Here is a 12,819-nt window from a genome sequence, read left to right as displayed (position 1 = left end):
TGCGCTAGGCCCTGGAAGTCGAAGCGGTAGGCGTAGCGCTTGCCGTGCACCTTGCTCATGATGTTCTTGTCGTAGTAGTAGCGCAGTGCCCGGCTCAGCTTGTCGTAGTTCATGTTGGGCTTGCTCTTGCGCTCTCCCCAGCGCCGCGCCACTTCGTCTGGGTCCGTGAGCTTGAACTCGCCGTGGCCCCCCTCCCACGCGATGCAGCCGACGTTGGCACGGTCCGCCAGCAGCTCCAGCAGAAACTGCCACAGCTGGATCTGCCCACTGCCTGTGGGGAGGGGGGCGGTCAGCCACAGGCTCCATGGGGGAGGCTGAAGGTGGGGGAAGAGGTGAGGCGGGAGACAGATCCAGCCCGCGGAAAACGGTGTTCGGGAGGGAAAGGATAAGCCCAGCTGTGTAGCTGGGCGCAGCTGGAGCGTCTGGCCAGAGAGGGGCTGATCAGCAAAGCCGTCCTAGCCATTACCTCGCTTTTCCACAATGAAAATACGGCTCACACTTAGGAGGACGCAGCCCCGCGGGCGCGTGGCTTTGTAAAAACTGGGGGCATAGAGCGGAGCATCGCCTCCTCTGCATGGAGGCAGTAGCGCGGCGAGACACATTGGCTCTCGGAGGTGAGCAAGGACCCGATATCGGCCCCTACTGTTACCTCCGCCAGGAGTCCTAATTCAGGGCAGAGCCTGCACAACCGCAGGAGGGGTGGACTGCCCAGGTGGTGGGACTGCCACATCCCAGCTGGATCACATCCAGAGATCCAGAGAGAAGCGCAGGCTTGCAGCAGGACCGCCCCCACCACTGCAAGGCCCAGCCCCCAAAGGCATACGATTGCACCGCAGCTTGAGGTGGGAAAGAGGTGATGGCCGGCATCCTTGTGGTACCACATCGACAGGAATGAGGACAGTGGCCCCCTAGGCGTGAGAGGAGGGGCAGCCTCTGAAAGCTCCCCACCTCCGCCATGGGCTGGTGCTCAGAGCGCTGTGCTGGCACTAAATGCGTTCGGCCTCTTTTTCGGAACAGGCGGGATTCCCGGCATGCGAAGATGTCATACTTCCCCAGGGGGAGATGCACAGCTCTGAGGAGAGGGTCTGAGGCCGGGAAGCGGCTGTGCTTGGCTCCCTGCCTTCTCCCATCTTTGGTCCATCTCCAGGCTCTTCTGCCCTCTCCAGATTCTGGAGTTGTTGGAAGCGGCAAGGAGGTTTTCCCCAAATATGCATGATGAGAGAGTAAGACGCCCCAGAACTCCTGCTCCCCTGTCTTGGAGCCTCAATCAGACAAATGGGAAAACATTTTTGGATACAATCCACCCCCCTCTTTTAGAATAAAATGGATTTTCCTAGAAGTTGTCTGATTATTACTTCAAATCGAGTCTGGTGAACCTCTCTTGCTTTTTCAATGACTTGCTCAGAACCCAGGTGCTGCCCTTCACAATTTCAACCCTCACCCCTCCGTACAAGCCCGGCAAGGAGATACCTGGCTCCAGGTTGGGAGAGTTGAGGTTTAGGGTCAGAAGCAAGGGAAGGTTTGGGTGAAAATGTGCAAGTGGCATTGATGCATGACATCAGAGGCTTGGAAACGAATTCCTATTGGGAGCCGTATTCCCTTTTGAATAAAGCAGTTGCCAATTTTGTTTTTACAGTTACTATAACTCGGCGAGATATAGGGTATTTTGTGTGTGTCGGGGGATGGACCGTGGGGAGGCTTTGCTTGGAAGGCTAGCCAGGCTACCTTCCTACCAACAAGTCAAAGCCAAGGATCATCTAGCCACCAGCAGAGAGCTGGCTGTGAACCTGGGAATCAACTGCAATGACCCTGTGGACTTGGCCCGCAGAGCCTGGCTACTGTGGGTCAGTGAGGCAGGTAGGCGCTGCCCCGAGTACTAGTGGTGACACGGCCTGGAGTGGCCAGGGAGTAAATCTCTGGGTCCCTTTGCCCAGTGGTGCCAGGGCCTTTCACTCCTGCTCCCAGAAGGGAAAGGATGCCAAGCGTCTCAGTTCTGCCCCCACGGTGAGAGAAGAGTGAGTGGGGGCGGGGATCCTCTCCCTCTGCCCTGGTCTACAAGGTCAGAGCTGGGACTCCAAAGATTCAGGAGCCCAAGGCCATTGAATGCCCCCGCCCTCCGCCCAACCTCCCCACAATCATGTCGGGATCCTCTGCTTCCTAGAGCCTGGTAGTGCACAACGCATCCTCTGTTCTGGAAGCGGTGGCGCCCATCCTTCCTGGGTGGGTGCTCTGGCTCCCGCCCACTGTCCTCGCCCCTGCCCACCCAGTCTGGCCAGCCAGCTCACCTTTTTGTACCGCAGGGCTCAACGGCCCCCACCCTGGGCTCTTCCCTTCCTTGAAGAGACCGTCTCCGACGGGATCTGTGGAAGCAGAAGAAAACAGGCGGTCTCAGGCGGCGTTGTAGGATTGACCCAAAGGGCTCCGGGTCAAGGCTTGAGAAAGGGTGCCTTGGCTCCTGGTGTCAGGCTGGGGGCCCGAGCTGCCCGGCTCCTCCTCCCGGAGCCTGGCCCCGGCGTGCGCCGCGTGGAGCCCCTCCATAACGCCCAAGTCAGGAAACGCGTCCAGGAAAAAGGAAATCCGCTTTCCGAACGGGCCGGCGGGAGCCTTATAAAGCCGAGCCGGGACTGCGTCAGCCGAGCCGGAGCGCACGGAGCCCAACCGAGAAGAGAAGAGAAGAGGGCGCCTGGAAGGCTGGGCCGGTGGGAACGATCGAAGCATGGAGGTGAGGAGCCACGAGGGCGCAGGGGCGACGCCCGGCGGACCGCAACCTCCCGACACTGCACGCGTACTGAGTCCCCCACTACACCGAAGACCCCTGCTCCCCCTCCGGGCTCTTTCAGCCCCTGAGCGGGCGCCCTCTGCCTCCCAGGCTCCTGCTCTGCTCACTTCGAGTCCTCTAGACCTCACACTAAAGCCCCAAAGCTCTCCATCTGCCTTTCACGTCCTCCAATGCCCTAGATTGCTCAGTCCTTCCAGGAATCCGAGTCTCTGGACCGCGCCCCTTCCCCTGGACCCCAGTGTCCGTTTCCCATGCCCCAGCCCAGACTTCCCGCCCTGGTCCTGGTGCCTCCAGCCCCCAGCTGGTCCCTGGTACCTGGCAGGTACATGTTGATCAGCAGGGGCTGGGAGGCTCCGCTCTGTCTCATCGCCGCCAAGAGGCTGGGAGGTGGGAGGTGGGGGGGTACGAGAGGGGGGACGCGTCAGGCTTTGCGCTCCAGGGCACCCGATCCCCGCCCGAGGCGACCGCGGGTGACAGGGAGAAGAAGAGGCGCGAGGTCCAGCAGGGCCTGGCGGGAGGGGGCTGCCCGGGTATGGCGGGGGATGGAGGGGGTCCTGGAGCAAAGCTCCCAGTTACCAGGCTGCTTGGAACCCTCCGGCCCCCCGCGCGGGCAGGGGCCGCAATTTCCGTTTTAATTAAAGCTCAGCCGCCTCAGCCCCCCGGACCCCGCCCCCGCCCCTCTTATCGCCCCATCGCAATAAAGTCTCCAACGCGCGGCGCCGCAGCCAAGCGCACCCGGCAGCCCCCCGCGCCCCGCAGCCGGGAGACGAGCGGGGGATGGGCTTGGGCCTCGCGCTGTGATAGGGGTCGGGAGCGCGTTTCTTTTCCGCCTCCCTGACTCTCGGCAAACATCGTTGGGGCGGAGAACCCGGCCCCACCTCCGACCCCCGGGGCCACAGCCCCTTCTTCCCGCCCATTCTCGCCCCCCTCACCGCTCCACTTTCCTCCCCCTTCCTTCCCCCACCCCCACCCGGGTTCCCGTCTCCAGGCTGCGTTATCTGCATCTTCACTTTTAAATTTCCGCTTCCCTCCCTCTCGCCTGTCGCTGCGCTCCCGGGCCGGGCAGCCGTTGCTCCCTTCATCTCCGCCCCCCTCTCCCCGGAGCCCTCTCCCTCCTCCTCTTCCTCTCCCGTTCTCTGCTCTTCCCTGGAGACCCGATTTCCTTCCCTGTCTGCCTCTTGCTTTCACCCACTTCAAGCCTTTCTAGGGCTCCCGGCCCTCTGGAGCAGTGCTGGGGCGTCTCCGCCACAACTTCTAGGGGGTTGTCCTTTGTCCCCCTGTCTAAGTCTCTCCTACTGCCATCTTCCCTCCTGCCTCCTCTCTCCCTCTGTCCTATCACTTTACTTCGCCTCCTTTTCTCGTTCTTCTGTTCCCACTAATCTGTGGTATACAGTAAGCTCATGACCCCCCTTCCATTTCTTCGGCGAATATTCCCATCCTGGTTATCCCTGAGCCAGGCTGAAATTGGCACCTTGCTCTAATAGGAGTAGAGGGACTGAAACAGGGTTGTGTACTGTACAAGGCCCCCAACCCAGGGGGAGTGGAGGCCGAAATCCGCTCCAAAAAGGGGGCAAAGATGCTGATTGTGTATTAGCAAAGCTGATGTAGTTCCCAGGTGGCCTGGAGTCTCTCGGTGCCTGTGGGGTTTCCCGACTCCGAAAAGGCTGCTAAGGAAGGATGCTAGCTAAACACTAGCTCTGGGCCAGGAGCCCACCTGCAGCCACGTAGCACTTGGCGGCTACTGTCAGAATGGATCATCTCAAGGTCTTTCTCTCCTACTGCTGGAGCCTAGGAAGTTACCAGTTACCAGGCTGCTTGGAACCCTCCGGCCTCCCGCGCGGGCGGGACTCCGGGGCACATAGATTAGAGTTGGCAAGTTTACTGCAGGACCCCTGGTCCAGGAGCGCCTGCCTGAGGATGGCTGGAAAGTCTCACTCAGTGGATTCTACAGGTCTCTCAATTCTTCCTCATTTGTCGTAACTGCTGGAGTGTTTGTCTTTATTGGAGGAGGGTGCAAAGGTCTGAGGGAGCCATGGAGGAGTGTGGGAGGCAGAGCCTAAGGGAAAATGGGGAATCTCAGGACCCTAGAGGATTCTCAAGGGGCAGGATGTGGACATGGAATATGGTAGGAGCAAAAATGAGAGGTTGTGATGCCCCTTGGAGACCAAATTCAGAGCTTCACAGGAGAGGAGGGCCTTGAGGGTATGACAAGTTCCAATCTCTCTCTCTTCCCTGCCTTCCTCAGATAGAAAACAAGAAGCAGGTCAGAGCTGGGAGAGTGGGGAGGCAGCAAGGTTCACCCACTTAATGTTCTTACTGGAAGGCCGAGACAGAAAGGAGAGGCTCTCAGAGTGGGGGGTCTATCCAGACATCCCAGCTGTGAACTGGTGAAGGATCAACATCTCAGGCTCTGAGCCCATATCTTACTGAAGACTCAAGTGCTAAAGACCTATGTGAGCTTCAGGAAGAGTTGTTCCCCAACACCACCTGGGTCTTGATTGCACCAGAAAGAAATCGCCTTCCTCCCGTTCCCTTTGGTCTTTGGCTGAGTGCAGCCAGTGGGCAAGTCCCAGGCAGGGAGCAGGTACCACAGGGCTCTGCAGACCATCAACCTGCCTGGCATGGGAAGAAGATGGGAAGGTGAAAACACTCAGGCCCAGTAGGGCCTCCGTGCACCCCGCTCCCTTTTAGTTGCCAGTGTGGGGAGCAGAGTGGGACCCCTGGATCTGAGAAAATCTAGAAGGTCCATGCCTGCAAAGGCTACTACAAATATTAGCTCCACCAAATCCCTGGTTGTACCGGTGGGAGAGGGCCCTGTTTAGGGTCACATTGTCAGTTCCCGAAGCCATCTTGCTGATGTTTTCCAGCAGCCATAGACCCTCTTAGTGGTGGAGATGAGATTCCCTTCACCCATTGTCTGTCCCCCAAAACGGGGAGTGGGGAGAGGGGCTGCTGGGCTCTGAGGCCAGTTTGTCTGGATTCAACTCTGGGTCCCCCATTTCCTAGTTGTGTGGCTTTTGTAGAAGTTACATAATCTCTGTCTCTTCATCTGTAAAGTCAGGTTTACAGTATTTATCATATAGAATGTTAAGGCTTATACGACATATGCTGAGTGATCGGACAAGGCTCTATACATTTAGCTGTTATTATTGCCATACCCCAAGGAAAAAATTAGGAGCCTGTGACCAGGCAGGAACCCCAGGCTCCTCTGGGGCCCAAAAAGGTTTGGGGGCTCTGTTGACACCTTAGGTCAGCCTCCACTTAACAGCCTGGATTTGGGGTCAGGAGTCCTGTGTTCATGTCCTGGCTTTGTCACCAATTAAGTGGATAACCTTATTGAGGCTTCTCCCTCTCAAAAGAGCTCCAGTTTCTTCACTATTGAAATAGATGAAGCATGGAATGTGTTAACAGGATCAACTGCAACAGTGGCCGTGGACTCTAGACCCCACCTAGGTACAAAGCAGAATTCATACCCCTCCTAAAGCTCTGTCCCTTGGTTTCCCAACTGAACCCTGAGATCCATGGGGGGAGGCAGAGGAAGGAGCATCCTAGATGACTGCCCAGTACTTTTCCATAACACCACAAGCCTTTTCAGGAGTTTTTCATTGAATCCTCACAACATCTCTGTGACACAGACAAGTCAGGGATCAGTAACCCCAATTCACAATAGAAGGAATTGAGGTTCAGAGGTACTATGTGATAGGGTCTCAGGCGTTCTACTTCTTGTCCAGGGCTCTTTCCTGGAGCAGATGCCTGACTTTGCACCCCTGGGGACTTCCAGGTCCAAGTCTGACTGTCCTCCAACATTACCCTGCCTCCCCTGAGCTGGGGCAATGATCTAGGCCACTCCTTACCATACCATTAATAGGTCCACTAGGGGCTTAAAAACACAAACAAGATAAGGGGAGTCCCCAGGACCTTGGAGTCCCTGCCTATATGGGACTGAGGGTATCATTAACTGGGCAAAAGAGGGAACTGAGAAGAAATTACACTGGTGACAAGGACTCTGATGGCTGCTGTCTCACTCAGCCCCACCATATCTGCGCGCTTCTGTCACCTGCCACAGAACCAGGCTCACTGCGGTCCAGGGCTAAGAGGTAGCCTCTCCAGCTCATAAGTTCTCTAAAGAGTGGGGAGGGAGAGGACGAATGAAGAGGGGGTTGTTTGGAATAGCTAAGAATGAGGGTATGAGAATGCTTTGTACTTGCTGGAGCCCAAACCATGTAAGGGATTGTTATTATTTAGACAAAGGGTCTGGAGGTTCTGCTCAGAGAGAGGAAGTCTTCCCCCTTAGAAGGCCCTGGGAGATAGAGGAACCTCCCACTAATTCCTCCTCTCACATATTTGCTCTTCCGTAAAGCAGAGATTGTATAAAGCTCAGAAAGGGGTGCAGGTTTTCCAAAGATGGAGAGAGACCCAGGGTGACAATAAAGGCTGGAAATGCCCTAGAGGCTAGAAAGGAACACAACAGATCTCCTGCATCGAGCTAAGGAGGCCCTAGCCTACATGATGGTGCCTGGCCCAGGGGGTGTGTGCAGATTGATATTTAACTTTGAGCCCTGCTGTGTGGCTGTGCGCACCCCAACCAGAGAATGAGCAAAGGTGCCATCTGAGCCAGCAGCATCCCTAGCCCCATCTGATAGGCCTTTACCAAGGAGCAGTGTGGAACTGATTGTAATTAACAGGATGCCCAAGGTTCTTGTCAGTTTCTTGTCAGCCCTGTTAGAGTTTAGTCATACACATCCTAAGCCAGTTTATGCTCCATAATCACAGGTCTTGGAGCCTGAAGGGAAGGTCAGGTTGGCAGAGAAGGACCCTCAGGTTGGCAGAGAAGGACCCTCAGGAGAATGAGAAGGGAGATCACAAAACAAGAAACCACGAAAGAGGCAAGAAGGGCAGACAGGTTCAGGAGCCTTTATTGAGGGTCCTCATGGGAGGTGCTGGGGCCATGGAGTTTATTGCTGGACTCTCCGAATGGACTGCAATTGCCCGGTGTGGGCCTGCGTGCCATATTCACTGTAGGTACGGAACTCCCCTCCATGCCGGTCGTGCTCCAATATGTACTGGTAGCCCCGGTAACCTGGGTACTGGTAGGCCACCCACCTAGATGAGTGAGGGCACAGGGGTGGTAAGGAGGCTCTACCCCGCAATGATGTCTTCCATTAGCAATCCTCTTCCTCGTTCGTAGCCCCAACCGCCAGCTCCAAAACCATTGCTACAGTTTCTCTCCCTGCCCTGCCCACTGCTCCATGCCTTTCTCATCTTGTCTCTCTCCTATTCCCATCTCCCACTGCCTCTTCTTCCATGGTTTCAATCCCTTCCTCTAGTCCCATATTGTTCTCCCGACTCCTGTTCTCCTTTGACCTGGTCCCTCTTTTCCAGTCTGTCTCCACCATCTCACTTTCCTCTGTCCACCAGGCCCCAGCACCTCTCTTTACCATGTTTCTTAGCACTCCAATCCCCTTTCCCCACCCTTCTCCCTGGGCCCATTGCCTCCTTGTTCTTCTCATCTCCCCTGTTCCAGTTCCAGGACTCACGCTCCAGAGCTGACTTTGAGGGAACCCACATCCTTGCTGGTCCAACCCATGGAGGGCAGGGATGGGTAGTCATCACTGAGTTCAAACTTGCAGCCCTGGAAGTTGTCCCCCTCAAACAGTGTCACACGGCTGTCACTGTGGTTCTGAGACACAGGAAGATAGGGGTCAGGCCCTCCAAAGTGGTATTAATGAATACATTCTCAGCCCCACTCCTCCTACTCTGCTGCCCAACACAAGTTGTGCAGATACTTAGGCTCCATAAGCACTCTCAGGGTTTATTCCATTAGCTTCCCAAAATCCTAGGAAGCTGAGATGCTAAGAGATCCCTAGCCTGGTCCCTTCTATGGCTTTGGGTTGAGGTGGTGAGACTGGGGAGGGGTGTCCCAGAGACACTTCCAGGTCAGGGCTAGAAATCATCCTGTGACATTGACCTGTTTTTCAGGAGGAAAATCAGAAGTCTTAAGAGAAATATGGTCCACTAACCAAAACAGTTTTTCTAAGGGCTTTATTAACTACCCAATCCCCTGCCCGGCACCCTGAGCAGTCCCTCACAGGGGAGGGCCCAGCTAAGGGATGTCGGATGGCAGGGTTAGAACAGACAGGACAGGGCCTCAGTGTTGGTTGTTTCTGGGTATCCATAGTCCCATGTCCTTCCCCCTGCAGGACTCTTTGGCCTCCTGGAATGGAGAAGCTGGACTGAGTCAACACCTGTTCTCTGCCTTCCACCCCTCAGCACCAGGCCTCACCAGTATGCTACCTAAGTGGTACCTAAGTCAACACAAATGGGAAGTAAGATGCTCCCCTTTAGTGTATTTACTTTATAACTATCACCCTCCCAACACACACACACACAGACTGACACCTTTTCAGCCTTGATCCCTGGACTGAGTCCTAATCTCATCTTCATGTTAACCCTTATGACTTGGGACAAGTCACTTTGCCCCTCTGAGCCCATTTCCACAGCAGTGTATGAGGTTAGCAGCAGTCGCCCAGATCTCACAGGGATGTGTGATGACAGAGGCATTTGCTCACACTTGCCAACAACTGGATGTGAGGAACCCCATGCCTGCGCAAGGCTGGCAGGATCTCGGTGCTGTCCGTGGTGCTGATCTCCGGCTCCTGGCTTAGGCCCACATTCCAAACTTACAGAGATCTCTCCGGTTCTGGGAATTAATGCCACTACTACCCACCTAAGAGTTGTTTACACACCCCCGTGCAGTGAGTAGATGGCCTTTCCAAAGTGTCATGATGAGGCCAGGACTTGGAACTAGGAAGCAAAGGGGGCAGGGGTGGGTGGGGATGCTCACCGCACAGAGCACTGGCCGGAAGGAGAGCAGCTGGTCACTGTGGTGGCCGCCACTGCCACTCCAGGCGCTCCAGCGAGGATAGTCACCCTTCTCCAGAATGAATTGCTGTCCCTGGAAGTCGGGGTACTCATAGGCCACCCAACTGGGGAAAGATACGGGAAGCTGGGAGGCATCTGCCCCAACTGCATTCCTTTCTCCTCGTCCCCCTTTCTTGCTGTGATTGAAAAGACTGAGAAACCAATCTTTTTTTCTAACCTCAGGCCCTTTTCTTGACATACCCATCACATTACAATCCTGCCCTTCTAGAGGCTAAAGACCCTAAACAAACTGCTGTTTGAGGGGTCCAGGCTTCCAGCCCAGTGCCCCTAAATGGGATGGAATTTTCCAGCTTACAAAGATCACCCAACGAAGCGCTCCTACATCAAGGATTTAGATGCCTGCAAAAAAGTAGGAACCCCCCAACCTGCGTTGGTAACCTGTGACAGCAAAAACCTGTCATTGCAGGGGCCACAGGCTCTAGGAGACTAGGCTGGGGCTATCGGAGGAGATTTTGGTTTCTTTTGGTAGACAAAGCTCAGAGCCCTTTAACTTCATAAGAAAAACTTTGGAGAAGACGTAACTATGCTGGGAACCCCGCAGGGGTCAAGCTGGTCCCACAGCCTGCCCCCCATCGCCGCAAAGGGCCGCTTCCTGCCTTTATTCCTTTAGGTCACACGAGGATACACTCTTATGATTTGTCTTGCGACGGGTGGGGAGTTTGGGGGAGGCCAAGGGGTTTCCCATGTTGGCAGGTCTCTCTCAGGCAGGGCTTACAGTTGGGAAGCGGAGGGCTGCTGAGAGCTGAGGCCCAGGCTCAGAGCTTGGGCCAGGGTACCCCCCGAGACCCCAACTCAGCCCAGCCGCGCCCAGGCGATCACTCACGCGCCGTTTTCCACCTTGACAGAGCGCACCCTGCGCAGGCCTCCGCGCTCGCAGATGTTCGCGCAGTCACTCAGCAGCCGGCAGCGACGGCCCTGGAAGTCCTCCTCGTCCCAGAGCGTGAGGCAGGCGGGCGCCGGGCCCGGCGCGGGGGCGCTGCTCATGCCGCTGCGGCAAGAAGGACGGGACCAAGTGCTCAGCGTCTCGCGAGCCCTCTCCCCGGCCCAGGCCCGCCCAACCCGGAGAGGGGATGGGGGACCCGGGGCAGGACCTGGGCTGGCTTGGGCCCGGGCTTGCTAGTGGCTATCCCTCATCTCGCCCTCCCTGCCCAGAAAAGACCCTGCCCCAGCACCGAGTATTCACCGGGTGGGTGAGCGCGGTACTGACGGAAAACAGAAAGGCTGCGCGCGGACCGGGCGTGCAGGGCTTTATACCCAGCCTCCCCTCCCTCCCCGCACCCTCTCCCGCCGAGGTGGGGAGAGCTGAGTCAGCGGGCAGTCTGCGGTCAGCCCGGTGTCCCCTGGGGAGCCGAGGCTTTTCGCGAAGCCGTGGATCTGGCCCCAGCCCTCGGGGATCACAATAGAAAGTGCTGAGGCACAAGTTCTGCTCCCGCTGCCACCGAAGCTGACTCTGCTTTTGCTTTTGGGGGGGACCTGAGCCAGGCAAGGCGCAACCGACCTCGGAGCAGAGCGTGCCCTCCCTGGCCCAGATCCTCAGGGATAGAGGTACCAAACTGCTTTGCGTCCCCCGCTAAAACTGCGCGTTTGGGACTCCGGGCATGGAAGTTCTTTGCAACATCTAAATTCTACCTCTTCTTCAGCCCTAGGTCGAGGCCTCTCTTTTGGGCGACGCTAGGGCAGACATAGGCAAGGCTCCTTCAAGCGACTTTTCTCACATTCTTCAGTACTCTTCCTTGGAGGATCCATTACAGCCCTTTTCCTTCTAAACCTGAGTTCCCAGATCCCGCACCGCGTTCCTGGAGTTTTCTCGCGCGCAGGGGCCAAGAAGAGGCGATGATCAAGATTCGCCGCAAGGCGGCGCTGAGCGTGGGAAACATGAACTGCCCAAGGGAGGGCGTGGATTTACAAAGCGTTTAGGAATAATAGTAACGAAGGAAGTGGCTCACTGGGGTAGGTAGGAAGAATGTTTCAACCTTAGAGCTGTCGGAACTGCGAAGCTGCCAGCAGCTAGAGGTCCAGGGGTCTGGGGGATCCGGTCCCGACCTCTATCTGAGAGCTAGCAGATGATCACTGAGCGCCTAGTTCAGGCCAGGCACAATGCTCAGAGCTTTTACGCACGCGTGATCTGAGCTAATTCTCGCCCCAGCTCGGTGAGGTAGGCAGTGTTACTGCCCTGCATTTCACAGAATAAGCGGCGGCCCCCGACGGGTTCCGGAAAGTGATCAAAGAGGTGGCCCAGCTGAGATGTGAACCTGAACCTGGCTTCTGTTTTGACTGTAGGTTCTAGGCCCTTGCCCCCAATCCCAGTGCCATGTGGTTGGGGTAAGTGTCTGGAGAAGGGGAGGAGGAAAGGAGAGAAAAGGTTTAGGAACCCAAGGGAGGTTCCACGGAGGACATTTCCTCACAATTTGCAGCAGAATTTCCTAACTACACGACTGTCAATGAGGCACAAAGGCTTCTGGCAATATTGCGAATTTTCCTTCATGGAAGAGGTAAGTATTCCAGCTGAAGTCGAGGGGTGAATGAAAGGGAACTAATATTTTGTTGTTCCCGTGAGCCAAGTGCTTTCCTCATAGACCCGACAACAGTCCAGTGAGGTAAGTTTGGGTACACAGACGTGGAAACTGAGGCTCGAGGAGGTACAGGGTCTTATCCAAATTCACATTGGAAATCAGTGTCAGAGCAAGATTAAAATTTAGACCTTTTCATTCCAAAGCCAGTGCTCTTGCCACCTGAACTCCTGTGACTAAAAAGGCTCACAGGCCAGATCAGGCACCCCCGCTCCCAGAAGTCTAGCCTTGCTGGCCTTCAATTCTTTCTCCCACTGCCAAGTTCGTTCCTACCTCTGAGCATTCCCATTTGATGTTCTCATTACCTGGAGCCTCTTAGTTACAAGATCTTGGCGTGGCTGGCCTTTGTTACTTCCTGGGTGACCCTGTTCCTGCCTTCACTGTCTATCACATCACCCTGTTTTCTTTCTAGTGTTTATCACTCTATAAACTTATCTTTTTCGTCTTATGTTTATGGTGTGCTGAGTGTTTCCTTTTATACTAGATGTAAGCTCCATTAAAGGGACGGGGCTGTGTCAGTCTCGCTAT

The 12,819-nt window shown here is 55.9% G+C and overlaps 2 protein-coding genes across 2 annotated transcripts in view; both read right to left on the bottom strand.

Annotated features, from left to right (window-relative positions):
- The window catches only part of FEV (FEV, ETS transcription factor), a 5,559-nt gene extending 1,845 nt beyond the window's left edge, over positions 1 to 3,714 (bottom strand). The window contains exons 1-3 of the mRNA XM_011358687.1: positions 3,095 to 3,714; positions 2,286 to 2,360; positions 2 to 271 (exon numbers count right to left, since the gene is read on the bottom strand). Of these exons, the coding sequence (XP_011356989.1) occupies positions 2 to 271; positions 2,286 to 2,360; positions 3,095 to 3,146 (397 nt within the window). The 5' untranslated portion in view covers positions 3,147 to 3,714. The remainder of the gene's footprint in view (position 1; positions 272 to 2,285; positions 2,361 to 3,094) is intronic.
- A 3,959-nt stretch (positions 3,715 to 7,673) lies between these two features.
- Positions 7,674 to 10,927, bottom strand: CRYBA2 (crystallin beta A2). The gene is made up of 5 exons (XM_011358572.1): positions 10,905 to 10,927; positions 10,545 to 10,709; positions 9,624 to 9,765; positions 8,317 to 8,459; positions 7,674 to 7,882 (listed from the first exon to the last, which is right to left on the bottom strand). Exons 2-5 carry the CDS (start codon positions 10,703 to 10,705, stop codon positions 7,735 to 7,737), a joined length of 594 nt encoding a protein of 197 aa, XP_011356874.1. The 5' UTR covers positions 10,706 to 10,709; positions 10,905 to 10,927; the 3' UTR covers positions 7,674 to 7,734.
- Between the last annotated feature and the right edge of the window lie 1,892 nt (positions 10,928 to 12,819).

The sequence above is a fragment of the Pteropus vampyrus genome, unplaced genomic scaffold, assembly GCF_000151845.1.
Source record: "Pteropus vampyrus isolate Shadow unplaced genomic scaffold, Pvam_2.0 Scaffold42, whole genome shotgun sequence".
NCBI classification, from domain to species: domain Eukaryota; kingdom Metazoa; phylum Chordata; class Mammalia; order Chiroptera; family Pteropodidae; genus Pteropus; species Pteropus vampyrus.
The sequence above is the reverse complement of the archived record's forward strand: the minus strand, read 5'-3'. Positions and strand labels throughout refer to the sequence as shown.

Coding starts and splice junctions, on each gene's coding strand:
- CRYBA2 (XM_011358572.1), bottom strand. CDS start 10,705: ATGAGCAGCGCCCCCGCGCCGGGCCCGGCGCCCGCCTGCCTCACGCTC. Junction 9,766..10,544: donor GTCAAGGTGGAAAACGGCGC/GTGAGTGATCGC, acceptor ATCTTTCCCCAG/TTGGGTGGCCTATGAGTACC. Junction 7,883..8,316: donor CTCAAAGTCAGCTCTGGAGC/GTGAGTCCTGGA, acceptor TCACTCATCTAG/GTGGGTGGCCTACCAGTACC.